General features: G+C 43.6%; 1 protein-coding gene across 1 annotated transcript in view; it reads right to left on the bottom strand.

The window, feature by feature from the left end:
• The window catches only part of MCTP1 (multiple C2 domains, transmembrane 1), a 283789-nt gene extending 259788 nt beyond the window's left edge, over positions 1–24001 (bottom strand). The window contains exons 1-2 of the mRNA XM_015427721.1: positions 23971–24001; positions 15580–15694 (exon numbers count right to left, since the gene is read on the bottom strand). Coding sequence (XP_015283207.1) covers positions 15580–15694; positions 23971–23994 — 139 coding nt within the window. The 5' untranslated portion in view covers positions 23995–24001. The remainder of the gene's footprint in view (positions 1–15579; positions 15695–23970) is intronic.
• Between the last annotated feature and the right edge of the window lie 2815 nt (positions 24002–26816).

The following is a 26816-nucleotide window of genomic DNA, read 5'->3' as shown; positions in this document are numbered from 1 at the left end:
CCGGGCCAGGCCAGAGTAACCCCGGGGGTTAGTCCGGCCGGGGGGTTACTCTGGGCTAGCCCATACTAACCCCCGCCTGGCCAGAGTGGTAAATTAAATGTCAGCTGAATCCAATCTCTTCTTCTTTTTAACTTCTTTTTTTAACTTCTTCTTTTTAACCCCGGGGGGTTACTCTGGGCTAGCCCATACTAACCTCCGCCTGGCCAGAGTGGTAAGTTAAATGTCAGCTGAATCCAATCTCTTCTTCTTTTTAACTTCTTTTTTTAACTTCTTCTTTTTAACTGCACAACACAACAACCTGTAACCCCGGGCTTAGTTGAGTGGTAACTTAGATGTCAGTGTAACCAACACAGTGTCAGCTTCTGAGGGTTTCAGGGCCATGAGAAACTTGTAAGGCAATCTGAGATTCCTCTTGGTAGTGACATTAGACTTGATGTTCACTTAACTTAGCTGTCCATAATGTAATATAAGTCATAACATCCTGAAACTTCTACTTTGATGGCTACCAAGTACCCACAGAGATATAATTATTCAAAGCTAAACACTAATGACAACATCAAAATGATCATGCTTGTTTCCAAGATAAAGTGCATGCTCTGTTGTTGACTGCAGATTGAAGCTTGCGGGATAGGTCAACCATTCCATGGAGTGACCAGCTTTTGTGTGGATGAGGATGTCGCAACTCAGCAGATTCGCTGTGGCCATGATCTCTGCATCAGTTGCCCAGACTCCATCATGAGAGATGCCAGAAGTGCTCACATATTCACTCACATTCCGGTTCAAGTAGTCCTGTAGTTTCTCTGTCAAGTCAGTGTTCATGTGGTGGATGACTTTATTTCTAAGAAGGGAGTGGTTGTCCTCTGATCCTGTCAGGATGTAGCTGATGGCCCGGAAGTAGCAGTTCCCATCACCTTTGGTTTTATACATACGCCGTGGATGCCCAAGCTCCCTTGTGCGTCCACAGTACACAACCTTTACAAATGAAAGGCCAAGAGTGGTGCTAAGATACTTTCTTACAGAACTTGGTAGTGGGTTGAAAGTCTTCATCTGCTGGCGTCTCTGTGAGATGTTGATGTCATCATTGTCTGGTCCCTCACGTGGTCTTTTGAGTGTCTTCTGCTTCAGGCTGTCATTTGCAGAGTCACTAGGATAATCATCATGGGACTTGGGTGCCTTCCTTGGCCTGAGTCCTGTGGGCCTCTGGGTCAGGTTATAAGTGGGGTGCCCTCGGTATTGGGGCTTCCCAAGAGTAAAAGGCAGCGCCTCTGGCAACAGAAGGTGGATCTCTCTGGTTATTGGGGAAGTATCTCTCTTAGTAGGAAAAGACAGCAGCCACAGAAAGCAGGCCTGGGGGGTTAATCTGGCCCGGGGGGGTTATTCTAGCCTAGGCCAGAGTAACCCCGGGGTTACTCTGGCCGGGGGGTGAATCTGGCCTGTTACAGCCGGCCAGATTAACCCGGGGTTACTCTAGGCTAGGCCAGAGTAACCCCTCCGGGGTTATTCTAGGCTAGGCCAGAGTAACCCCGGGGTTACTCTGGCCGGGGGGTTAATCTGGCCTGTTACACCGGGACTTGCTCCCAGGTACCGCTGGCTCCTCGTTATCTTTAGAGGAGACTCGAGGGCTCCCAAGCGGGGGTGCAGTGCAAGGGATGCGATCTAGCCCCCCCCCGCCTGTGGCGACAGGCGAGTGGAAGTCAGTGAATTGTCCCCAGCAAGAAACGAAGAGCACTCATGCAGACATGAGTGCCTAGCTGTCGCTACCCACTAAGAGAGACCTAAAAAATTGTACCTCATCCACAACATCGATGAAGCATACCACCATGGGTACTTCTTAAAGCAACTTTATGTGAAACTCTACTATATAATGTCAGCCCTTTTAAAGTTTAAAAAGACTGGAAGGGAGGGGTAAAGATCTTTTTTCCAGGCCCCCCAACTTTATTGCGGCTATGAAAAGGATCTAAAATTAACTACACAAATAATCTATTGGGCGAAGAAAACAAGAGAGCACCCTGTCAAATTGATATCTTCAAGATTTATCACTTTCTCTACTACTATGAACTTTACTGAGAGCCTAATAAATTTTCTTGTCCTTTGTATGAAGACTTTGAAATAAATATTGAACTTTGGGATATGTTATAACTTAATACTTGAAATATAAAGGCTGATATTATAAATGGATCTTATTCTGGTTTTTTAATGTATCTAGTTTCCATAACAATCTATGTTTACCTTTACTGAAACTGTAAAACTCCACTTCTTTTTACTTCATTGCTTTGGAATGCAAATTACGGATAAGCTATTTGCCCTATGCTAGTTTTGTCTAGAACTTTATAGCTGCTGACATATACACTCTAAAATTGTTATCTCTGTAAAACTTGGGTTTGGGAAAACATCTATAGAGACTCCTTGGCTTTAATACAACTTTGGAAAAATGATTTCTCAAGATAGACTGCAAATGACCCCAGAAGCTTTATTGTCAGTTATACCAGACTCTACGGACAATAAACCTACCCAGGCTCCCCTGCAAGATTTTTTTAATGGTCCAAAATACACTTGCTGTGGCCAAAAAAGATACAATTGAAGAAACTTTTCATTCAGTACAGACAGAAATACAAATATGGACACAACAATTTAAAACCGAGAGAGAAACAGCATGGAAAGAGGAGGAAAAAAGCTCTGACTGCCCTGAAAACATAGAGGAAACCTGCAAGCAAGACCACTGGACCTACAAAAAAGAATTTATGCCCACAAAGAGAAATACAACCTTGACAAAAATGTGCCAGAGACTCTATAAAAGAACTATGGCTGCTGAAACTCCCAAAATACTCACTTCCTTACCATTTCAGAGACAACAAAAAAACCAATTTATGGAACTACAAGCTACCATTAAGAGGGAACATAGATGGTTGTTTCCAGATGACAATTTTCACACTTATAATGGAAAAAGACACAGAATCAAGACTTTAAAACTTAAGAGGAGGAACCGGAAAATTAAGCCAAGGCTGATATCTATAAAAATTCTGGCGAAACTATGAGGAAATTCCCTCCCTTTTAGGAGTACCTCATTTATATATTGAGGGAATCCCAGATACTTTTGATGGAGCAAGATCCTAATAAACTTGTATTCAGAATATAGAGTCATACACTTTACCATATAATTCAAAAATTTAATAGCATGTTTAGGGAAAGTTTATAATAGTAGAAAATAAGAAAATGTATATTAATGTATTTGCAAACTTTATATAATCCATTTAAGGTGTAAAAATGAGACAGAGTTTCCTACTGTCTGAGGTACTCTAATAGAGAAAAGACCAATATGAGTTATTGTATCCCATATTATGTTTGTTTGTTTTGGAAAAAAAATAAAAATGTTACAAAAAAGAGATAGAGAGAGATTCTCAAGAACTATTTTAACAAAAATGTCAAACCTTTTAAAAATTTACATATCTGTTAGCAAACAACAGGGGGTGAAACTCCAACATACTAAGTTTGCAGCCTTATACAGAGTTGCTCCAGTCTAAGACCACTTATCTCAGTGGGTTGACACTGTGGTATCTGAATAGGATTGCACTGAGAGACATGTATTTGATTCTTAGAACTGCTAAGCAGTAAGCACACTATAGTAGTTTCCTAGAAGAAAACAGCATGTCATAATGGTAAAGATGACTCTTTGGTGATGTCTCTCTCTTAAAAGTCACCAAGATTAATTAAGTGCACACTACCACCAAAATGCTACTGTTAGCCAGTGCAGCTTGCATAATATGTTTATACGTGCACTGCCATATAGCACAGTTCTTATTGATATTTCTCATAAAGTTTACCTTCTGAAGACATTTCAAAGATTGTATAATATTGCATCAGGCCACAAGATGGCAATATATCCTGCCAAAGTCAGTTCATAGCAAATTTGATTTGTAGATCTGGAACCATTTTACTCAGATCAACACAATCACCATAACTTTCCTAGCTTTGTAGAAGCCCCTCACTTTGAATCTTTTTATTCAACATAGATAATTCCATTCTATTTTTCCCACAGACAAGCATTAGAAGCATGTCAAACTACAGAAACAAATAAATTCCCTGCCAGTGAATTGACTGCAAGCAAGCCCCTTACAGCACAATCCTATGCAGAGTTATATGCTTTAAGGCCCATTTACTTCAATGGGCTTAGAAGGGTGTAATACTGCTTAGGATGGAACTGTAAATTTCAGAGAGTCATACTAAAAACAGTCATCTGAACATTGTAATATATGCATATGAACAGCTTACCAAACATTTTATTCTTTACTGCTTAGCACATTTTTGCACAACCCAAAAATTATTTAGGAGGACTATCTCAAGGTAAAAATATAGCTGCATATAACTGAGATATAACTAACAAATACATGACAAAATGTTAACATCCCTGTCTATCCCAAACTCCAGTTAGTGCAGAACACCACAGTTCAGTTATCAGCAAGGAACTAGGCAGAGCATGCACGTTACACCCATTCTGCTGTCACTCCATTAACTGTCTATTAGTTGCCAGGTTCAATTCAAGGTACAGGCCACCACACAAAAAGCCATTCATGGCCTTGGCCCCTGATATATGCAGGACTTCCTCTCTCCATGATAATCTTGTTCATCTGAGCAGAGCCTTCTACAGTTGCAACCCTTTAAATGAGCAAGATCAACAAGTGCCCATACACGTGCCTTCTGTACAGTGGCCCCCACTATTTGGAATGGCCTCCATGAAGGCTCCCATACTTCTGGCTTCCTGAAAACTGTGTAAAACAGAACTGTTCAGGGTGGCATTTTTATAAAGGAATGTCTGTGTGAAGTGCTGTCAAATTGCAGCTGACTTACGGTGAACCCAGCGAGGGACTTTCAAGTAGAGTGAGAATCAGAAGTGGTTCACCATTGCTTTCCTCTGTTGAGTCTTCCAAGTACTCACCCTGCTTAGCTTCCAAGATCAGCCTGTACTATACCATTCCACATACCGTATAAAGTAATTGGGCTTCATTAAAACAGAATGATTCAGGAAGACGTTTCAATAGAGGGAACAGGACTGAGGACTATATTAAATATACTACCTGACTGTTATTATATGTTTTACCTTGCTCTCACTACATCATATTTCTACTTGTGTAATACCATTTCTTGCATTGTTTGGCACATCATGTTTAATATTTACATGACTTTATGTTAGATTTCTGCAATTATAGTTCCGTTACATTGTTTACTAGATGTCACTTCATCCTATTGATTCCATTGACTTACATTATATAATCTGCTTTGAATATCAGTGAGAAGGGTGGACTATATTTTTTTTAAAAGCAAGCTAATTCACAAGCCGAGTAACTAAATACACCTCATTCTGCACCCTCAATGAAAAAATGATCTTGCAATGCATTTCTAACATTCTAATGTTCATTGCCTTAAACTAGTACCAAAGTAGTATGTAGACAAATGCTACCTCTCTAGCAGTAATAACTATTATGTGCACATGGTGGCGGCATTTTCCCACAAGAATTAGCAAGTCCCTCCTTGCACCTGATATTAGATCTGTTTCTTTTGCTTAGCAGTTACTGTTATCCAAGCTAATCCAGCTAACCAATTTGTATTAATGGCAATCAGCATGAAGATCCATGCAGTCCCAATTTTGAGTTGTAGACGTCAAACAAGCAGATGCAATGCCATTTGCAACTCAAATCCTGCATTCTGGAAATAACCTACCAACAGTGATCTGTAAGTATCCCCTGAACAACACCTGTCCATAAATCCTACAGAATCAGAATACCTTCAGGAAAAGTAAACAGAAAGACAATCTCTGGCACACAGGCTTAGACCCAGTTCAAACATGGCATGGGATGCATATAAAGCATTTGTCTCAGTGTTTCATGTGGCGCCCATCTCATTTAGCGCAGTTACTACATGCAAAGCTCAATTATCCAGCTGCTAGTCTGCTAGAGATACAGGTCAAATGATGTGCTAATCCTGTATGTTTCCAGAGTTCACATGATAACATATTTATTAAATATCTCATGGTATACATGTCTCATGGTAAACACTATATCCATGGCCCGTGTCAGATTTGAATGAGGCCTACAAGTACTGGTATAATTGTATAGTCCTAGCAAAGACAAGAATTACTCTTTCATCTCAGTTTGTGAGTAATGGACTCCAGATGTTCTGATATAATAATTAAAGTTGGCTAAGTAGCATGATCTGCATTCTTCTTCCAAGACTTCACAAATTATGCTTTTAACAATATGCATATGCTGTCTCTGTAATACTTGCGCTGTAGGCTGAATTTTCTCTTTCCACAGAAAGAAATTTTTAAAATCCTGCTGTTGCAGACCCTTGTCTGTTAAGAGTTATTGGCTGGACAAACAGCAGGCCTGATGCTTTACTTTAGTTTTCAAATCTGCAAAACATGTACAAGTTTTACTTTCTCGGCTATTTTCTTAGTCCAATACTTGGGGGAGAGATAACTTTGAATAAACTGACCAATGATCAGAAAGACTGCTAAACAAGTTGATCTAATAGTTCACAGATTTGATACACATACTTCTATGGGAAATTTCTTCTAAACTCACAGAAATCATAATCTCATACCACCAGAAGTGACAAATTGGAAGGCTGCAGCATGGAATCACCCACAACCAGCTCCACTATGGTCTCCCAAAACACCCCCAAGAACAGAAGCAGTGAAGGGCTAGGGCTGATGCAAGAACCAGGTGCAGTTGTGCGCACCTAGTGGCCTGAAGTCTCCCCTTTGCTAAAGAAATGCTAGGAGAAACTGATAAGTCACCACAAGGTCTGAGCCCCAGTACTCCTCCTGAATATAGAAGCAGACTCAATTTGTGAAAAGAAGCCTAACATAGCACGTAGTGACATCTGTAGGAAAACTCCCTGTTCTATTAGGCTGCAGCTAGTATGGGACTAACTTGTCTACAGCTCTGCTGAGGACCCTACCATTTGCCTATCTCTTGGAACCTTGCTACCTGACCTTGGACTGCCACTGGATTGTGATACTGGACTCTGGACTTTGAACTGGAACCCGAGAGCCCTTGCTGGAAGGCACTCTGGCCTGGGATCTGCCTCCAACCTGGTGAGCAGGACACATACCCAGTTAAAAGTTTTATTATTTATTATTTTCAGTGCTATCATTTTCTATTTTAAGTCTATTAAGGAAAAACCATTGAGCAAATTTCAGGCAATCTTCCCAACTATGTGCCTCCAGCTCCATCAGCAATTGATAGGTACAGAGATGAAAACCTTGCTTAAAATGGCAGCTTCCATTGGCAGAAACTGATAGGTTCATAGATGCTGTGTCGAAACAGGGACCCGCCCTCAGCCCTGGGAGACTGAGCAGCCATTCTGTGGCTCACAAGACCCTGTTTTTGCCTTCCCACCCTTCCTGGTGGGGCTATTTCCCTTCGTTACACGCTGCCACCACTCACTGAAATGACATCGCCTTCCTAGAGGAACAGTGAGACCTCTCTGGCTGATTTCCCCACCCTTGGGAAGTTGGTACCACAATCTTTGGGTGCCCCCTGGACAGTTGGCAACCCCTCCTATTTGGGCATTTTTGTGTTCTCTAGCCTCCCTTTGCCTCTGGTAACATGCTGAGTGTGGAGGACTAAGTGGTCAAGGCACACCTGGTCTTATTTAACTCAAAAAAGGTTTATTTTAACTATGTACAAGTTAAGCGCAGAAAATAAACAAGAGCACATTAACACAACCAGGACAGAAAATAAATATGATTTAAAACGCCATTCCTCTGTCCCCTACACACCCTCACGATCTCTGGAGGTTGTGGAGAAACCCCCAGCCCTTCACCGGACTCGTCACTGGTACTGTTGCCCTCCTGGCTGTCCACCAATGTCACACGGTACTGTTGCCTGGACGCCCTGGAGTTTGAGGCAACAGGAGCCCCCACCTGTCTGCTCCCTTGAAGCTGCCGTCCACGCTGAACCAAAGGCTGAAGACTGAAGACTCTCCTCAGGGGCCAAAGCCTTTATTTCCCTGGCTCCGCCCCGGGGTGTGTCCATATTTTCTTGCTCTTTTTCCCTAGCGCTTCTGGGAAATGTAGGCAGGCAACTGAGGAAGTCCCATCTACCTGGTGAGGGTTAGCCCGGCAGGCTCCCGTCCAAAACTACAGGCCACTTACCCTTATGGGGAACCATTTTAAACACCAGGTACAGACGGCCTCCATCTTACACAGCCAGGTAAATGCCATTTCGTCACAGATGCCGTTTCACATTTTAATGCTAGCTTATCTGAAATCAACTTGCTACTTGCAAGTACATAATCTGTCTGGAACAACAAATTGGAACAGTCAAAAAGACAGCTTCAAAGCCATGTCATAATAAAACACAGAGATATAAGCATCTAATGTTTTAAGAGGCATTGGAGGCTTGAAGGAGGAAGGAAAGTATCAAAACAATTGTAAAATTCTGTTGTCATAGCAGTCACTCTTCACAGGTCAATCTGTTCTCACTTGCACAATGCCAAAAAAAACAGGAGAAAAGACAACTCAGCTTCACAACTTTAAAGGCCATAAAAATCTACTACCCTGCTAAGCAGTAAATGGCCAACTTATATTCCATTTTATGGTTTATTCAGACGACAGTTTAGCTCTGAGAACCAGTGATACCACTGATTTCATAACATAGTGACGTGCAATCATTTTATCGTCCTCATCTATACTATACATTTAAAAAACCACCACCACCTCTGCACTTGCCAAATTCACATGATTGCTGTAATAAAGTAGTTTAAAAGTATTTTAAGCTTATTTTAGTGACCATTTTATCATGCTTATTTTTTGTTATACTTCCAAGAACATGTTGCTTGGGAAGAAATGCATGAGGGAGGAAATCTGATCCTACCTGTGGCCAGTTGAGTCTAGGAACCCAGGAGTGCACACCCACTTTGCCTGCATTACTTCTTTTCTGTCTCCATAGGGAAGGGCAAAATGTAGGGACAGTGAATCTCTGTGAGGCATGCCCAGAATTCACTACTCCCGCAGGGAAATTGGGAACCAGAGTGCAGAATGCACAAGGTAAATATCTGCTAACTTCACCGTGAGAAGATATACTTGGCAGACAGTCGGGGGAGATAAGACAGTGAGGCTGTCTGCACAACACATTCCTGTTATAGTAGCTCATAGTAGAAGGACTTGTAACTTTCTATGTATATGGGAGGGGAGGAGGGAGAAAGGGGGGGAGGAAAGGGGGAAGGGATCTAATAAAGGACTGCTGCTTCAGGTGGGGGCAGACAGATTTCCGCAGAGCTGTTTGTGTCGTGTCTTCTTTGAACCCTTCAACCTTCAGGTGGTGCCCGAAGCAGGGACTTGAAAGGCTCCATCTCATCAATGCCTGGCATAGGCCCCTGAGTGCACTCCTCGTCATGTTTTATGACCCCGTCATTGGTGAGAGAATGGGTGTGAAATTAATAATAATAATAATAATAATAATAATAATAATAATAATAATAATAATACTTTCAATTTATTAATCGCTTTCCCCAGTGGGCTCAAAGCGATGTACACTTACACATTTTAGACAGGGGACTAACAATGTTCAAAGGGGATAGGGAGGACAACATATATTCATTTTTAATTGCACACGCTGTCACTGCACGGTGTAAACGTCTTCTGGCTTAGCTCAGTCATTTTCCAACGGTTGCTTGTTAACCAGGCTTCAGGACCCGTATGTCACATCGCCACACTGCCACCGCCTGGCCGGAGACATCCACTGCAGGGATTTTTGTAGCCGAGAAGTTCTTTCACCTTTTTCCGACCTCGACCAGGAAGTCCCGACCGTCAGCTAACACCCTCCCACAAGGGAGATTGATCTGCCCACCCCTCTCTAAGGAGTGGTTCCCATTTTATCTACTCGCTGAAGCTTTCGAATCGCTGGGTGGACGATGAGCTGGGGACAACAGGCTGGCTGCTCACACCAGCGTGGGGCTCGAACTAACACAGTTCAGATGTTAAGACAGTGGGATATACCCACTGTGACACTGCAACAGAACAGCAGCAGCAGAAACATTTAAAAGAACTACAGTTCCTTGCCCAGAAGGCCGGCAGGCCCATGTCTTCTGCGTCCCTTACCCAACTGCTTTTGGAAATTCAGAAACAATGTCCTTGGTACCCTGAGAAGGGTTCCCTAAAACGTAGGGACTGGGAAAAGATTGGAAAGACTTTTCATGCAGAGCCTCGAGCTCCTGTGGAAGTGTTACATTCCTGGTTTCTGTGCAGGTTTGCAGTCGAAGCTATGGCGCCTGTTTCTTCTCTGGCTTCTCTTAAATGCAGTGAAGAGGGCCCTCCTGCTTATTGCCAGGGGGCTCAATTAGTTCTACCCAAACCACCACCATCTATTGTGCTTTATCCCCCTCTGCCTTCAGCACCAACACTGCCTTCAGTACCATTGCCCTTAGAAGCATACCTTCTTCCCACTCCACAGAGCCCGTCGCTGACGGATCCGCCTGATAAGCAGAAGAATTATCTTCCGCCTCTACACCCCACTCCAAGAAGTGTTCTTATGGATCACTTAAAGAATCAGAACCCTTCCTTAGAGGAAATTAAAGAGATTTCTGAAATGTTGTCTGGGTGCCCAGTGCATCTCACTGGAGACCAAGATGCGGCTGGCAATAATATTGTTGAATACAAACCCCTTTCTTACCCCATTTTAACAGAATTGCGCAAGGGAATTCGGGACATGGGCTTACAGAGTACCTATGTCCAAGGAATGTTAGAGGCTCTAATAAGTAATCACACACTAGTTCCAGAAGACTGGAAAATAACATGCCGCATACTTCTATCTCCAGCTCAATATGTGGTATGGGATAGTGAGTTCCAACAACAGTGCCTTGTCCGGGGGTGAGCCTCTGATGGTGCCTATACAGCTGCACAACTTTATGGCCATGGGGATTTTGCTCAAGCCATCCAGCAGATACTCCTGCCTGCAGCTACCCTAGAAGTCTCTTCTGGTTGTACCTTTCGAGCTTTTCAGCGAGTTCCAGCCTCTGGCAAGCCGTTGCAGACTTTTTCAAGTATCAGACAAAAAGTCACTGAGCCCTACTTTGAGTTCATTAATAGACTACAAGAGACTTTAAAACATCAAATTGATAATGAAGAGGCTCAGGTAGAACTCTCTTTCTGATATGCTTAAAGCATGCCAGGAAGTGGGCACTCAGTTCTACCAGGCAAACTTGCTGGCAGCAGCTATACAACAAGGCAATGAGCCCCAGGGTTTTCATTATTACAGTCCGTTCCCCACTCTCTCCACCGCTTAGACTGCTCACAGCCCTTGCCCCCACAGTTTTTTCTGATGGGATGAGGCAGCGTGGAGCTATTGTGTATCAACAAGCCGGGGTGTGGCAGACTCAATATACTGCACCCCAAGCAACTCCGCAACGAGCTGAGCTTGCTGCTGCTATTTTAGCTTTTCAGATTTTTGTTAATTTTCCTTTCAATTTGATTGCTGACACTCAATATGTAGTCCAGTTAATTTCTAGCTTGCCTGGAGCTTATGTTGCTCCTAGAGTGGATGCTAACCTCATGGCGCTTTTTCTAACCCTACAACAACTGTTGCAAGCCCGGAAGCATCCCTACTATGTAGCCCATATCCGTAGCCATTCTGGCGTCCCTGGCCCCTTAATGGAGGGAAATGCCAGGGCTGATCAGGCAGTGCATGGCCTTTTCACTGATCCTGTGGAGAGCCATCAGTTCTTTCATCAAAACTCCCGTGGCTTAGTAGGACAGTTTGGTATTCCCTTGGGGGAGGCCCAAGCCATTGTGGCTTCCTGCGCTCATTGTGCAGGCTTTTCCCACTGCCCTGAGGGGGGTGTCAATCCTCGTGGCTTGGGTCCTTGTGAACTTTGGCAAATTGATGTTACTCATGTTCCTACCTTAGCCCCTTGGAAATATGTGCATGTTTCTGTTGATACTTTCTCTGGTGCCCTTTGGGCTACCCCCTTGTGGGGTGAAACCACTAGTCATGTTATTTCCCACTGTATTGCCTCTTTTGCAGCCCTGGGCCGCCCAGCCAGGCTGAAAACTGATAACGCCCCTGCCTATACCTCCCAAGCCTTCCAGCAATTTTGCACCCATTGGGACATTGCTCTTTCCCACGGGATCCCCTACAACTCTACAGGACATGCCGTGGTGGAGCGGGCCAATCGCTCCTTTAAAACTATTTTAGAAAAACTTTTAAAAGGGAAGAAAGGTGGTCGCATACCAAATCAGGCCTGGACAATGCAGCAGGTCCACAAGGTTTTGCTCTCCCTTCCGTTGCCACAACCTCTGGTGTTCTATCGGGCCCTGCCTGACCGCACCTGGTTGGGCCCGGTGCCACTACTAACATGGGGGGGAGGGTTTGCTTCTGTTTTAACCTCTGCAGCTCCTTTGTTGGTCCCGGCCAAGTGTGTTCATCCAGCTCATGGTGTGGCACGCAGAAGCCAAGGATCCCTTACCAGAGATGGCCAAGGTCAGCCTGCAGGAAGCGCAACACCCGTTCCAGCCCCTTGAGATCCCGAGGCCTCCCAACCCTCCGCGAGCTCCGCTGATCACATGGGGAGCCAAGGTGTCTTCCTTTTGCCTAAAGGAATCTGCCTCTATGCATGGGTTCCTTGCATCATGTGCTGTACCTGTGTGTACCCCTTTGGACACTTTGAAGAAACTGTCTGCTATTCCTCATGCCAATTATACCTGTGACGACTCTGGTTGTTCCTCTGGTAGGAACTTTCGCCAGTGGGGACCACAACTGTCACACCCTCCACCAGATGCTATGGAACACCCTGTGGTCATGGCTACCTGGGGGGTGGCTTGAAAAATGTGTTCAATATCTTGTAATGATTATTTTATGTCTCATTGGCCTGTGTTGTTTTATACAATATATCCCTGCTCTATTTCAATCTTTGTGCTTGTCATGCAACTCCAGCGTAATACTTCTAGAGTGGCCTGGTTTGCCCGCAACAACTCTCGGGCCAATTCCAATAATGGATTGTTTCACTTGGTAGCTGCTGCTTTATCATGTAATACATCCTCTTATTCCAGAGATTCCTGGCTTAATGCTACCTGGAGCTCACATGCTGCTAACAATGCTTCCAATCCTGGGTTCTTCCTCACTCATCCAGGGTGGGTCTTCGTGTATGGTAACTCCCCCCTCGCCTATAAACATGTTCCCTATCCATTTCAGGGTCGCTGCGCCTTCGGCAACCTTCAACTCCCCTTCCATATCCGAACTGCCCTCAATGCATCTGACTCTGTAAATATGGGCCATTGGGTCCAGAGGCACAGGGCATCTGAAAACCCCTTAGTCATTAGAAGTCCTGGTTTCCATAAAATTATGCGTGTTCTCCTCCCTAGCCTGGGTGTTTCTGAGCTAGAGCAAGCTATTGGTAATCTATCCGCTGAGATTGAGCAGTCCTTTAACCTCTCTAGTCAACTCCTCATAGCACTCAACCAGGAGCTTTCTTCTCTGGCTCAGGTGGTGCTTCAAAACCGCGGAGCTTTGGATCTCCTGGCTTCGCAGTGGGGAGGTACCTGTGCATTAATTCATGAACATTGTTGTTATTATATAGATGAAACCAGGAATATTACTACTGGTATTGCCAAGCTTCGCCAGCATTTAACGGTATTTAAGGCTATAGCTGACGCTACCCCCTCTTCTTGGTCTTTAGATTGGTTGCTTCAATGGATTCCATGGCAATGGCTATGGCCTTTATTTGCGCTCATTTTTGCACTCCTCATTGGAGGCATTCCAGTTTGTGTGTGTAGTCAATGCCTGCCGACAGCTCTCTCTCTTTGTCGCCCCCCGCCTCGAGCCTACCTGCTTTAGGTGGCTGTGACTTGGCCTTATGCCAACTCAGCCGACTCGGAGGACGAATGGCCTGATGCTGAAGATCAAATTCCTCTTTTGCCTGCATACTAAAACATAAAGGGATGGAATGTAGGGACAGTAGAGGGACCAACCCTAGGCGGTGTGGCCAGGGGTGAGGCTTGCAGACTGCCTATGAGGATGGCCACGACAGAGAATCAGTGCTGGTGCGGTGGTGTTTGAGAGCTCCTGAAGGTGCATCCCAATCATTGGCTTGGCTGGATTTGCAAGCGACTTACAGTTAGCTCCAAACCGGGGCCTTGGTGTCTTGCCTTTTATACGGTTAAGGATGGGGTCAAAACGACACCAGGCCTTGACCGTGCCGCTGTTTCATGTTTGCCCTTGCCGTTACTTTAATATTTTAATAAAGTGGCCATATTTCATCCAACCTTGTTGTCTGACTCTTTCCTCTGTCTGAGGGGGCAATTCCCTCTTGAGGCTGTCCACGCTTGTAGCCGCCGCCACCTCCTATGGCAGTGAATTCCATGTGTTAACCACTCTTTGGGTGAAGTACTTCCTTTTATCTGTTCTAACCCGACTGCTCAGCAATTTCATTGAGTGCCCACAAGTTCTTGTATTGTGAGAAAGGGAGAAAAGTTACTATCTATACCTTATGGCTAATAGAACATGAAATTGAGCCAACTTCAGAGGACGGCGGAAGACAGGAGGGCCTGGCGGGATCTGGTCCATGGGGTCGCGAAGAGTCGGACTCGACTGTGCGACTGAACAACAACAACCAACAGTAAAAGCTTGGGGGAAATTGTCTTACTCAGCTTCTGATTAACTGTTAGGCAAACTATCCTTTTTTGGATACATATAAGTTTTAAAGTTTTCTGCAGAATTCTAGGTGTTTGCACAATGTAATCAATACAGATGCACACATGGATTTTAAGTTAGTACACGAGAAACTATCCTCTTTTTGGTGCATATCAGGCCCATAGCTACAGTGGGGCATTTTGGGGCCTGGCCCCCCCGACTTACTGTCAAGGCCCCCCCAAATCCCTTTTAGTCCAGGACCCCCGACTCTCTGGCAAGATGTGGTGGCTGCCACTAATTCCTCCTGTGCTGCTGAGGCCACCAGTTCTCCTTGCCTTCTCCCTTTCCGGTGCTTTCTGTTCCCACTCCCACCCCTGCCATTCCCCTCATCCTGGTAGCAACCTCCAGAACATCTTTACTGCACTGGGGAAAGGTGATCGGGCAGGCCAGCAGCTGGGGTGGGTGGAAGGGAGCACCAGGGAGGAGGCACAAGATGCCAAAGCTCAAGGCACTCAGAGCTTATGGCCAGGTGGAGGGCAGCGGCACCACACCCAAGAGCACCGAGAAGTCGGTAATTAAATTACTTTTAATCAAATTAGCCAGTGCCCCCCAAGGAATTCAAATGCCCCCTGAATTAGAAACTCCTGGCTACAGGCCTGGGCATATGAGCTCTAAAGTTTTCTGCAGTTGATTCTAGGTGTTCACAAAATGTAATACATATAGATGCACACATGGATTTTAAGTTAGTACACGAGAAACTTACTTAAGATGCGAAATATCCAACGTATCATAATATTTAGAACTTTGCATTTCTTGCCAAATTGAGGATATGATTAAGGGGAGTAAACTAAAATCATATAAAAGCACAGAGCTTGTTCAGTGCAGCTATAAAATAAATGCATAAAAAAGAAAGCTGGTCCCAGTCTTCGAATATTTATCAACATATTCTTACCTCTTCGATCACGAGCTGCTAAATTATGACCGCTTTTTAATGTAATGTCCAACTGGTACATTCCGGGATCAGCCAAGGGTAATTCTGCATTAGTAGTTCCAACTGAACTGACTCTCTGAAAAGTATAAAGAATATACATACATGACTCTCGATTTTGTATGTTACCCTCTTAAAATCACCATTTTTAAAACCTAGCACATTATCAAATTAGATTTCCTTGTAACAAGGCAATCAAATCCTCCCAAACTGACACTCACAGCAATAACCTTGCCATTCCATCAGTACCATGAAATTTTCTTCCTTTCCTTAGATCCAAATAGTAGTCCCTGACTTTTTTGAATCTGCAGGCACCTTTGGATTCTTCCTATATTTGATGAGGTTCAGTTAACCTTTGCCAATTCAGTTAATACTCTAGTGGTTATACTAGTTTCAGCATTATTGTTGAAGAAGCAGGTTAATTCAGGTGCACAAAATGATTTCTTCCATCTTCATCTAGCATACAGGATGGCTTCCTACTAGCGATGGACACAAACTGAACCACGAAGCAAAAAATCATTCATACTCCATCCTTAACACTAGAGTTCCTTTTATGGATCCACATTCCAATGTAAATATTTACTATTCAGTGAGGGAGCACAATTCTAAACACAATACAAAACTGAAATTACCATATTAAACTGTATTCACAGTTATAATCCATCACATCCCAAAGACACAGAATGGATTACAGCAGTTTTCCCAAACATAATATTTCTGCTCTTAATAGGCTCGTTATCGAGAATATTTATCTAAATGATTAAACATAGTAATTTTGGCCAAGTATAAACACATTCCTTCCCATTCCTTCCCGGCAAAGACGGAGGTCCTGGGCCTAAGTCGGGGTGGTCTGGGGTTGGGGCTCCCTCTCCCGACCTTCGATGGGGTGCCTCTGGTGCCAGGGCTGGAGGTTAGGAGTTTGGGAGTGCTCCTGGACTCCTCGCTGACTATGGAGGCCCAGGTGGCAGCCACTGCCAAGTCAGCTTTTTACCATCTTTGGCTGGTGCGGCAGTTAGTTCCCTTCCTCGACCGCAGTGACTTGGCCACAGTGATCCACGCAACGGTCACCTCGAGGCTAGACTATTGCAACGCTCTCTACATGGGGCTGCCTCTGTCGCAAATCTGGAAGCTGCAGCTAGTGCAGGATGCTGCGGCCAGGCTGCTGATGGGTCTTCCTAGTAGGGACCACATCCGACCTGTGCTGAAAGCGATGCACTGGCTGCCGATAGCGTACCGGGAACAAGCTCCCGGAGGAGATCCGGGCCCTGCGGGACCTCGCACAGTTCCGCAGGGCCTGCAAGACGGAGCTCTTCCGCCAGGCGTTTGAGTAGGAGCCGCCACTACTGTACCATCATTATTATCTGGCCCTGAAAGAAAGATCGATAGCGTTAAGTGGAACAGATGGCACTGAGTGGATATAACAGCATTAATACGCCATCTTTATGGTAACTTAACTTGAACATCGAGAGCACTTAATAATGTCAAAATATGTTGATTGATTTTAAACGATTTTAATTGTTTTATGTGAGGTTTGTGCCTGATTGTGAGCCGCCCTGAGCCTGCGCTGCGGGGAGGGCAGGTTATAAATCGAATTTATAAATAAATAAATATAAATTAAACCTGTCATCCACAATTCTCTTTGGTAACGCTCATCCATCTTTGTCTCTTTTCTCTCCTGTTTCTCCATCTCAACACCAAACATGAAATCAAGATGGATAATAAAGAAAGCTGCAACCAACCCCACAAGGACATAATTATACTGCTGATGTGGTCCATAAGTGGCTGAGGTTGAAAAAGTCAGATGCTCTTTTATTTGCCTACCAATATCAGCAGCCATTCACAAATTGATATTATGTGTTACTGACATATGATCTGAAGAGAAACTTTAACCTTGAATATTTTTCCACAGTTCACTTCTTTTTCCACCCCGTTGCTTTCCTCCTTTTTCCTTAGGCGCATAATGGAAATACCATTATATAACTGGACTTATGCTAGTATCAAACCTGATCAGGAACTTCAGTAATAAGGTTCAGTTAATAAAGTTGCTTTGAGCTCTGCCATGGACAAAGCTCAGCTTCAAGACAGATTCCATTAGTGGAATGAGATTCTATTCTGTAGACAAGACTTAAATTAAAATGTGGTTGGGTTCCCAGATGGTATCACGACCACTGTACCGGTCTTACTAAAAGCATTTTATCCTGGATCCATTTAGTCAACTTATTCATGAGAATGGTATGGATTTCATTATTAGCTTTCTATTCCTGCCATCTGAAGTTAAGTGTGGGACATCAACAGCTTGTTGATAGTTTAGTGTAAGCACTTATGTTCTATTAGATCATGAAAAAATAAAAGCCACAGTGCTCTCTGTTTAACAGAAATAGTCCCTGTTACCTGGAAAGCTGGGGATACATATGAACAGGTCATTTAGGGCTTTAAGAACATTCCTTCACAAATCCACTTCCAGATTCCCAAGGACTAGGGACTGTGGTCTGCACTTGAACAGGCACACACTCATGCAATACACTGGGAAGGGATTTGGAGTAGCAGACAGGAAGACAATCCCTGAGTTATAATCTTTATTGAACATGTAACAATAACAGAAGGAAAAGGAGATAAACTTAAGTAGGTTGGAAGAAAAATGTACAATACTGAACCAGGGCTCTTTTTGTAGAAAAAGCCCAGCAGGAACTCATTAGCATAATAGGCCACACCCAACAGCAGAAACTCATTAGCATATTAGGCCACACCCCTGACAGCACAGCTCATTAGCCCATTAGGCCACACCCCCATGTTACCAGAAGTGTGGTCATCCAGCCACACCCACCTTTTGCCTCTTATTCTGTTTACCTTGTTTGTTGTCAACCAGGGCTTTTTTTGTAGCAGGAACTCCTTTGCATGTTAGGCCACACACCCCTAATATAGCCAATCCTAATGAGATTTTGCTGTTGGGTGTGGCCTATTATGCTAATGAGTTCCTGCTGGGCGTGGCCAACTCGGGAGCCAGCCGGAACTCCATTCTTGTGCGTTCCTGCCCAAAAATAGCCCTGCTGAATTCAGAGGATTACTAAACTATGAGCAACTAGATGGTCTATAGCAAGGGTGTCAAACATATGGCCCACAGGTTAGAACTGGCCCATCCAGGGCTCTTATATGGCCCGTGAACAACTGGCTTTTATCTGGCCACCACTGCTTCTTGCCTGCATCAGTTGCACAGGGAGAGATACAAATGCTAGCCCCCCAGTCCCTAGGATGGGGGTGACTTTGCCCGGGAGATGGATCTGCAGCCAAGCACCCAAGTGGCTAAGGTTAGCCAAACATACTTCCCTCCATTGGCTGAGGTCTCCTTCCACCCCTGCCTTTATTATTTGCTACCTACTGATTAAGATGGGAAGGAAGGAGGAGGGAGGGGGATTCTTCTGACAAGCACAATTTACATTGAGATTGCACTACTCTGCTATTTACTTTGAGACCTGATTCGTATGGGTCGTCTTTGGTCACACACATACACACACACACACATTAAAAGAAAGAAAGGGGGTGCAGGAAAGAGATGTGTTGCAATAAGGGGAAAGGGGAATTAATTAAAAGGAAATTCTTTTGTCCAGGCAAAATTTCTCTCTTTTCCACACATTTCTCATTTATTTCTGTCTCCTAATTTTTCCATGTCCCCCTCCCCCTTTATTTTCACTTCTTGATCTCAAGACCTTCTCATCCCTATTCTGCTTGGTGACAGAACGCATTTAAGAGTAGTATAGTAGCAAACTTTTGTTAATATTATGAACAGAAGGCTATGATTCTGTGCTTGACATCAGCTGGCATTGCCAGTGTGTTTGCTGGGCACTGTAGATTGCACTGGTTCTGCTGGGCTTGCAAAAATGCTCACCCCCTTCAGTTTCTACTGAAGAGATTTTTTGGTTTGACTTTAGTCCTTTGGAAACAATGCATGATGGGGGCACCTTCTTTGGGGGGTATAGTGTGTTTCTTTTTTCTTTCTTTTAATTTAGAAAAATATTTATTTCCTTAAATTGATACAAATAATTCAATCAAATAGCACACATCTCTAATTTAAAAATAGAACAGAGGTAGAGTTAAAATTTAGAAAGCCTTACAAGCAAACAATGAAAAAAGTAACCAAGGCAATGAAACAATAAGTGTGGGCAAAGAAATTCTAAGGAAACCAGACTATGTAAAGTTTAACATCCCGTCTGGTGAAGCTTGCAATCACTATTTTGTGATGTTTATGGCTAGTGTTACATTAGTAAAAGTTAGTACAAATGCAGACTCCTAGCTCTCAAAAATGCCTTGTAGATGTTTGGGATGGTCAGTTCTCCTTCAAAATGGAGAACAGAAGCCCTCCTGAGTGCCTGCTCAGAACATGAGTGGAGCGGTGGCGCAGGCGGTAAATGAAGCCTGCGTTTCCATCTGGCCGAACAGCTTTGGCTGTTCGAGCCCCACCGTGGCCGGGGTGAGCTCCCGGCCCTATGTCCCAGCTCCCGCCTACCCAGCGGCTCGAAAGCCTGTTAAAGGGCAAGTAGACAAATGGGTACCTGTTCCTAGAGCAGGGGGGCACCCGTCCCTCGTGGCGTGGCGGCAGAGAGCATGGCAGCGGCTGGCAAGTCGAGCGGCGGGCAGAGGCTGGGCCAGCAAGCGTGGAGGCAGGGCAACGCAGCAGGCCGGAGCCTACTGGACAGAGGCCAGCAGCGAGCACGCGCTTGCGTGCGCTCGGCCAAGGCTCGAAGAAGTTGCAGGCAGCCGAGAGATGACCTACGCCAGGAGGACGTCGCCGCCGGACTAGGAAGATCTTCCGCAGATAACAACAACAAAAAAGACGCGCTAGAGGGTGCCTGTTAGGCTAGTCACCTCCCCAATGTATGTGTGTGGCCCTAGGTAAGGATTGATTATATTTGAATATGTGCACCGCTCAGAGCTCTTAGGGGGTGAGCAGTATACAAATTGAAGGATAAATAAATAAATAAATGAGTGGAGTGATGAAATGTGTTTGTTTTGCTGTCAAGTCACAGCTGACTTATGGCGACCCTGTGGGTTTTCAAGGCAAGAGATATCTGGAGGTGGTTTGCCATTGCTTGCCTTCACGTTGACCCTGCTTAGCTTCTGCAATCTGACACGATCAGTCTATCCGGGGCTATCCAGGTCCGGGCTAGGCTGAGAGTAATGTGACTGGCCCAAGGTCACCCAGCAAGCTTCCAGGGCATGAGTGGGAATTCAAACCTGGATTTCCCAGATCCTAGTCTGACACTTTTACCACTACACCATGTTGGCTCTCGTGATGGAATAGCATGTAATGATAAAAGGAGAATGACAAATCTCCCTGGGGAGGGAATTCTAAAGTTTTGGCCCCATGACTGTGAAGGCCCTTTTTTGGGTTGCCACCCATCTAGCCTCAGATGGCAGAAGTACCTGAAGCAGGGTCTCAGAAGATGACCAGGGTGGACCATATGCAGGTGGTCCTTAAAGGTATGCTGGCCCTAGGTCACATAGAGCTGTAGAGGTCAACACCAGCACCTTGAATTGTGCCTGGAAGCAAATTGAGAGCCAGTGTAATTTGATGCAACAAGACTGAAGTGATATGATCCCTACAACCCACTGGGCAGAAGGGAGAGATGAGGTACCTCTGTTACTGGCACAGCAGAGGAAGGAAGATCAGGCGAAGAAGGAGAGAAGAGATTTAGAGAAGCAGAAAAGGTTTCCTATGTTGTCTGATCCAGCAGTTTCTGTTAGTTAGTGAAGTTCTAAAGCAGTGAGGTCTGGGCAAGTCATTTCATCAGTGTTGGGGCAGTCTTGGGAAGGGGACTGAACCTTTACACCATCAAAAAGCCTTGTCCTGTAGAGGCAGAGGAAGAGTCTAGAATGGAGAACTATGCCAGGATGCCACCCTTATACTGTTTTTACCTGGACATTTACTCCTGAGGCATAATACCACTGGGTTGAATTTTGGGGTCTACTGGCAGATCTTAAGTCCTACTGGCAAACTGGTGCTGGATATAATTAACTTGTATGCAAATGTAAGACACACACACCCTTTTTTGATGGCATACCTGGGAAACAACTAGTCTTGCATTTGGTATCCTAGTCTGGCACTCTAACCATTATACCACACTGGCTCTTTCATATAAAACCTTGATCCTTGAGCAATCTCACACAACACAAGGCCCAAGAATTCATAGGGGGGTGGTCTCAAAAGCGCGTCTCTTAACCCAGAGCTTTTTCTGGGGCAACAGCCAGCAGATAAGACATTTCCTGATGTGTTCTGCTCTTTTACGTTGGACTGTACCACAAGAATATCTAGTTTACAATCTTAAAATATGACAATCTTATGTGGGAGACTGACTTGGGTTGAAAAAATATTACTCTCCTCCTCCAAAAACGATGGCCCAGATTAGCAGGATATATATACAACATAGCATTAGAACTACCCTCTGATACCAATCCTTACCAAGCCACCTGAAGGGTAATCAGAATTGTATTATGAAACCACCAGCCCCTGAGCCCCAAGCCAGTGAAGCACAGCCCACAAAAACAGTTTAAGCTTTATCAATAGCTATCAAACAGCAGTGCACACATGAGTTGTTGAAATCCCTCCATCTTTGCAAGGAAGTTTGAAATGCTTATCCATATGATCACAATTTGGCATATGCAAACAGATTTAATCATGTTCTCAATCCCCTTCAGGTATACTGCAGGTGAGAGAGGAATCCTAAGGGGGGGCACATGTTTGAGTTTAAAGGGTTCCAGAATTATGATTTTCAACAGCTGCTTCTAGCTTTTAGTAACTTGTAGCATTCCAACCACTCACACTTTGTGATTGGGAACAGTCTTACAATTGCTACATAATTTATTATAAATAAGAGTAAACAAGAAGTTTATTAGAAAACTGGTACTGTATGAAGCAGCTGCACTGTTAATCATGTTTCAATTTCAGCTCAAGGAACAATCATACAACAGTGGAGCCCCTTCTTTTAAAATGCTCAAACCGTGAACAGCTGACCACTCCAGAAGACCCTTGAAGAAAATTGTGACCCAGCACATACTGTCATTTAAGCAGATCTCAGTGCAGTCTTAAACAGAGTTACACCCTTCTAAGCCCACTGACTTCAAGGGATTTACAATGTTATACAAAAATTTATCACACACACAGGCATGCAATGTTTATGTAGTGAAAACAGCAACTAAGCATAATTAATTTAAAAACAAGCATGTTTTCTACCCAATAGCTTTGAAATTCACTTGAGATAAAAGACTAAAAAACCTCATTAAGCATATCTTATAGTTCTGCTAATCAAGATAGATTTCTTGCTGCAGAACTCTTATATAACAGGTTCCAAAAATTTAATCAGCATTAAAACAAAGAGAGAAGGGTCTGCAAGCATTTAATTACAATTTGTTGCAAAAAATGAAGCTTATCGGCAGAATTTCAAAACTAGACATTAGAATCTTGTGCTTTTCCTCAGTGCTGTTCAATACTCTACAAATCATTATTTCAAACAAGAGAAAACAAAATGCTTTAATTCGCAAGTGCTCAAAATATTCACAATTATATAGCTTCATTTTCTATCAAGTATCATCTTACTAGTGCTGGATCGAATATTAAAACTTTTCCAATGCTATTGAATACACAAACTCTTTAAAAAGATAAAGCACTTCTCCCCTCTAAATTTACCACATGCACTTTCCTTTGTGTTCTTAGGAAAAGAGCAGGATTTCAGTAATGCTAATATAAATTACAGAAGCAAAAGGTTTGCTACACAGTCTTAAAGTTAAACTGGCACTTTATTTTTATAAAATCCAGCTGCTGTGTAACCTTAAAAGGGTGATCTGCAACAGATTTGCAGGAGCATACGAAAAGCAATTTTGTGTTAGTTTTACTAGCAGTCTTTGAGCGCTGAGAAACTTACACTTTTATATGTATCAGGCATATCTATCAAGAATTTACATATTTAGATACTTTATTCATTTAAAAATTATGACAAGTATTTAACAAGTCTCTCAACACAGACAGCTGAAGACATTGCTACAATCTGCTATTTTACCACTTCATCATAAGAACTCTATCTTCATGATCTTAAATCAATAGTAAAGAAAAAATCTTTATGGCAAATCTTGTAACTTACTGAAACTCTCAATAAGCTACAGAGAACAGGTGCTCCTCATGTTCTGATTATTTTAATTGGATGACTGTGAAAACAGTACTTTAAAAAATCATGGAATTAACAGTTTGAAAATAGTTTCCGTTGCTCTTATTAAAGAATCACACCCATGTGGGTTTTGCACTGGTTCTCCATCCTGAGATCCACTAGAGGACACTGAGACAAACCAGGGGCGGGGAACCACCCTTACCTTATCTTGCTCAAATGGTAACATTGTTCTTGTTTTCAGATAAAAATGCTGGCTTCACATGCATCCATTCAGCCTCCAAATTAGTCCTATCAACAGACTATCAGTTAACAACACCGTTTGCTTCCAGCTAGCAGCAAGGGCTTCTTTGCACATTACTTGCTGCTCTGAACTGCAGTCACTGGGAGTGACTATAAGAGGAAATCGCCAAGTGTGAATACAGTTGCTTCACAGCTTATAAAGGATATGACTCAACTAATCTCCCATCTCACAATATTATATCTTTTGTCCTCTTCAAACACTAAATGTGAAATACTGAAGGGTTCTGGTGGAGCTTTAAAACAAATAAATAAGTACGTGCCATTGTTAAAAACCACTTTCATACAAACAAATCTATCACATCAAGTACTCCAAGGGGAAGAAATCCACACATACATCCCATCAAAAATCAAACAGCCTGTTATAAGATTGCTGATGTGGAAAGCTCATGAAAAGAATGATTTCACCCCTTTAACATATGGCTTTCAGAGTCTTAAAATTATACAGTTTGAAACCAGCATGGAGTACAAGTTCGCATGTCAGACTAGGATCTGAGAAACCCAGGTTTGAATCCCCACTCTGCCATGGAAGTTTGCTTGGTGACCTTGGGCCAGTCACAGACTCAGGATAAAATCAAGAAAGGGAGAACTTTTGGTTTTCCTGAGGGAACTCTCACGGGGGGGTGGGAGTGGGATAAAAATAAATACACATATACAGATACAAGAAACAGACATAGTATTCAAAGAAGATAGTTTCAGGAGGGTAGCTGTATTAGTCTGTAAAAGTAGAACCAAATTTGAGTCCAGTAGCACCGTAAAGACCAACAGCTTCTGTATATCAGAGATCACATCATCAGATATCCAATGATGTGAGCTTTGACTCATGAACTTGGAAGCTCTGGCTGCAACCTCTGAGGAGTCAAGATTTAGTACTTTTGCTCCTTCCCATTTACACCATCTTCTCTGCCGGTCTTTATGAGTAAACTGCTCAACCTGAAGTGAACTGGAATTCATGTAAAAGCTAAAATTCATTTTGCACGTCTTTTGGTGCAAAGCAGGGGACCCACAAGCCACTTGTAGGGGAGAGGAGGGAAAATTCTACCACCCCTGCTGGACCTCACTTCCTCAGTCCTCACCCTCCCATTGCCACTCTTTTCCAACTCAACTCTTCCTCCTACCCTCTCACTGCCCCCACTTTCTCTTAATCTCCACCCCCCCCCCAACTGATAAAATAATCTTTAATGTTTATTGGGGTTATCTACACAGGGAAATGGGCAGTATATCATGTCAACATATGACAGTGCCCAGTCACATCAGATCTCAGAACTTCCAAGGAATACCAGAGCCAGGACACAGAGGCAGGTTATCAAGCCACCTCTCTGAAATGTCCTGGCCCCACTAGGGGTCATCAGAAGCCACCACGATTTCCAGGCTTGCAAGCATACACACAATACTCACCAAACCCCGCCCCACCGACTTCTTTTCCATCGAGTTCCCTTCAGCTTTTTCCAAAAAACAAGAACTGTGCAATCTGCTGAATGACCAATGACATCTACTTCTTTGGCAAATGTGCCACAGGTTAAATCTGACCAGAGTTAGTGCCACTTTTCTGCTTTTGTTTCAAATTTACTAAATCAGGGAGCAGACAATAATGTAGGTCCAACTTTGGCACTCCTAAGAAGGAACAAAAGGAATTACCAGTGACACCTGCCTCCAGTAGCATGGGTTGCCAAATCAATGCCACTGGCTGGCCACCAATTAGAAAGATAATACTGTATACTAGGGATCTAAAACATCAACACTGTCTATGTAATATAGTGAGAAAATCATGTTGCTCACAGTATACAATGATCAAAGTGGGCAGCTGGGTTGGTCTGAAACAACAGAACAAAGTTAGAGTCCAGTGGCACCTTTAAGACCAACAAAGTTTTATTCAAGGTGTGAGCTTTCATGTGCACACATACTTCATTCATCAGACAATGAAATGGAATTACAGATCATACTTGTACATATACAAGGTGGCTTGTTAAATTAGCATGCAAAATAGTGAAGTGTTTCTAAACAGCTAAAAAGAATGACAAGCTTGGTTTCTGGTTATCATCTGTTTTGGTTCACCTGGGGGAAAAAAACAACATAGGTAATAAATATGTCAGAACTGGAGATTGATGTACCCTAAACTGAGACACTACATGTGAAAAACAGAAAGTATGCACAGAAAGACTTGGGCCAATTAGAATAAACTTAAATTTAACCCACCTTTACTTAAATTTAGCTCAACCGTAACCCAACCGTAAATTTAACCCAACTTCCATTGAACAGCCCCCATAACCAGGGCTCTAGTCGGGGGGGAGCTCTCAGGTACGGAGCTCCGGAAGAGAACCTCTAGGGGGCGGGGCGGTCACGTGGTGAAGTCCCGCCCCCTTCTTTACCCCGCCCTCTGCTTCGATCCTCATTCCGTTTGGGAATGAGGATGAAGCAGGAGGGTAAGTAGCCGGGCCTTCTGACACACTTCCGGTGATGTCAGGGGGTGTGGCCTTCTGTCACTTCCGGTGATGTCAGGGGGCGTGGCATATGCAAATAAGTTATGCTAATGAGTTATGCTAATGAGCTCCGGCAGCTCTTTTTCTACAACAAGACCCCTGCCCATAACTGACCTTAAACTTTCTCACCCGAACTGAAAGTGGAGCACACACACACAGTTTCCTGCTAATAAAAAAGCCTCTTTTGTCTGAAGGGTGAGTTTTCTTCCTTCTCTCTGACACACAAACATTTCCTTAATGTGAGCTATGATACCTTATTGCCTGGAGATAC

The sequence above is a fragment of the Gekko japonicus genome, unplaced genomic scaffold (genome assembly GCF_001447785.1).
Source record: "Gekko japonicus isolate JY-2015 unplaced genomic scaffold, Gekko_japonicus_V1.1 scaffold363, whole genome shotgun sequence".
NCBI lineage: Eukaryota > Metazoa > Chordata > Lepidosauria > Squamata > Gekkonidae > Gekko > Gekko japonicus.
Note: the sequence above shows the minus strand (reverse complement) of the source record. Positions and strands in the feature narration are given on the sequence as shown.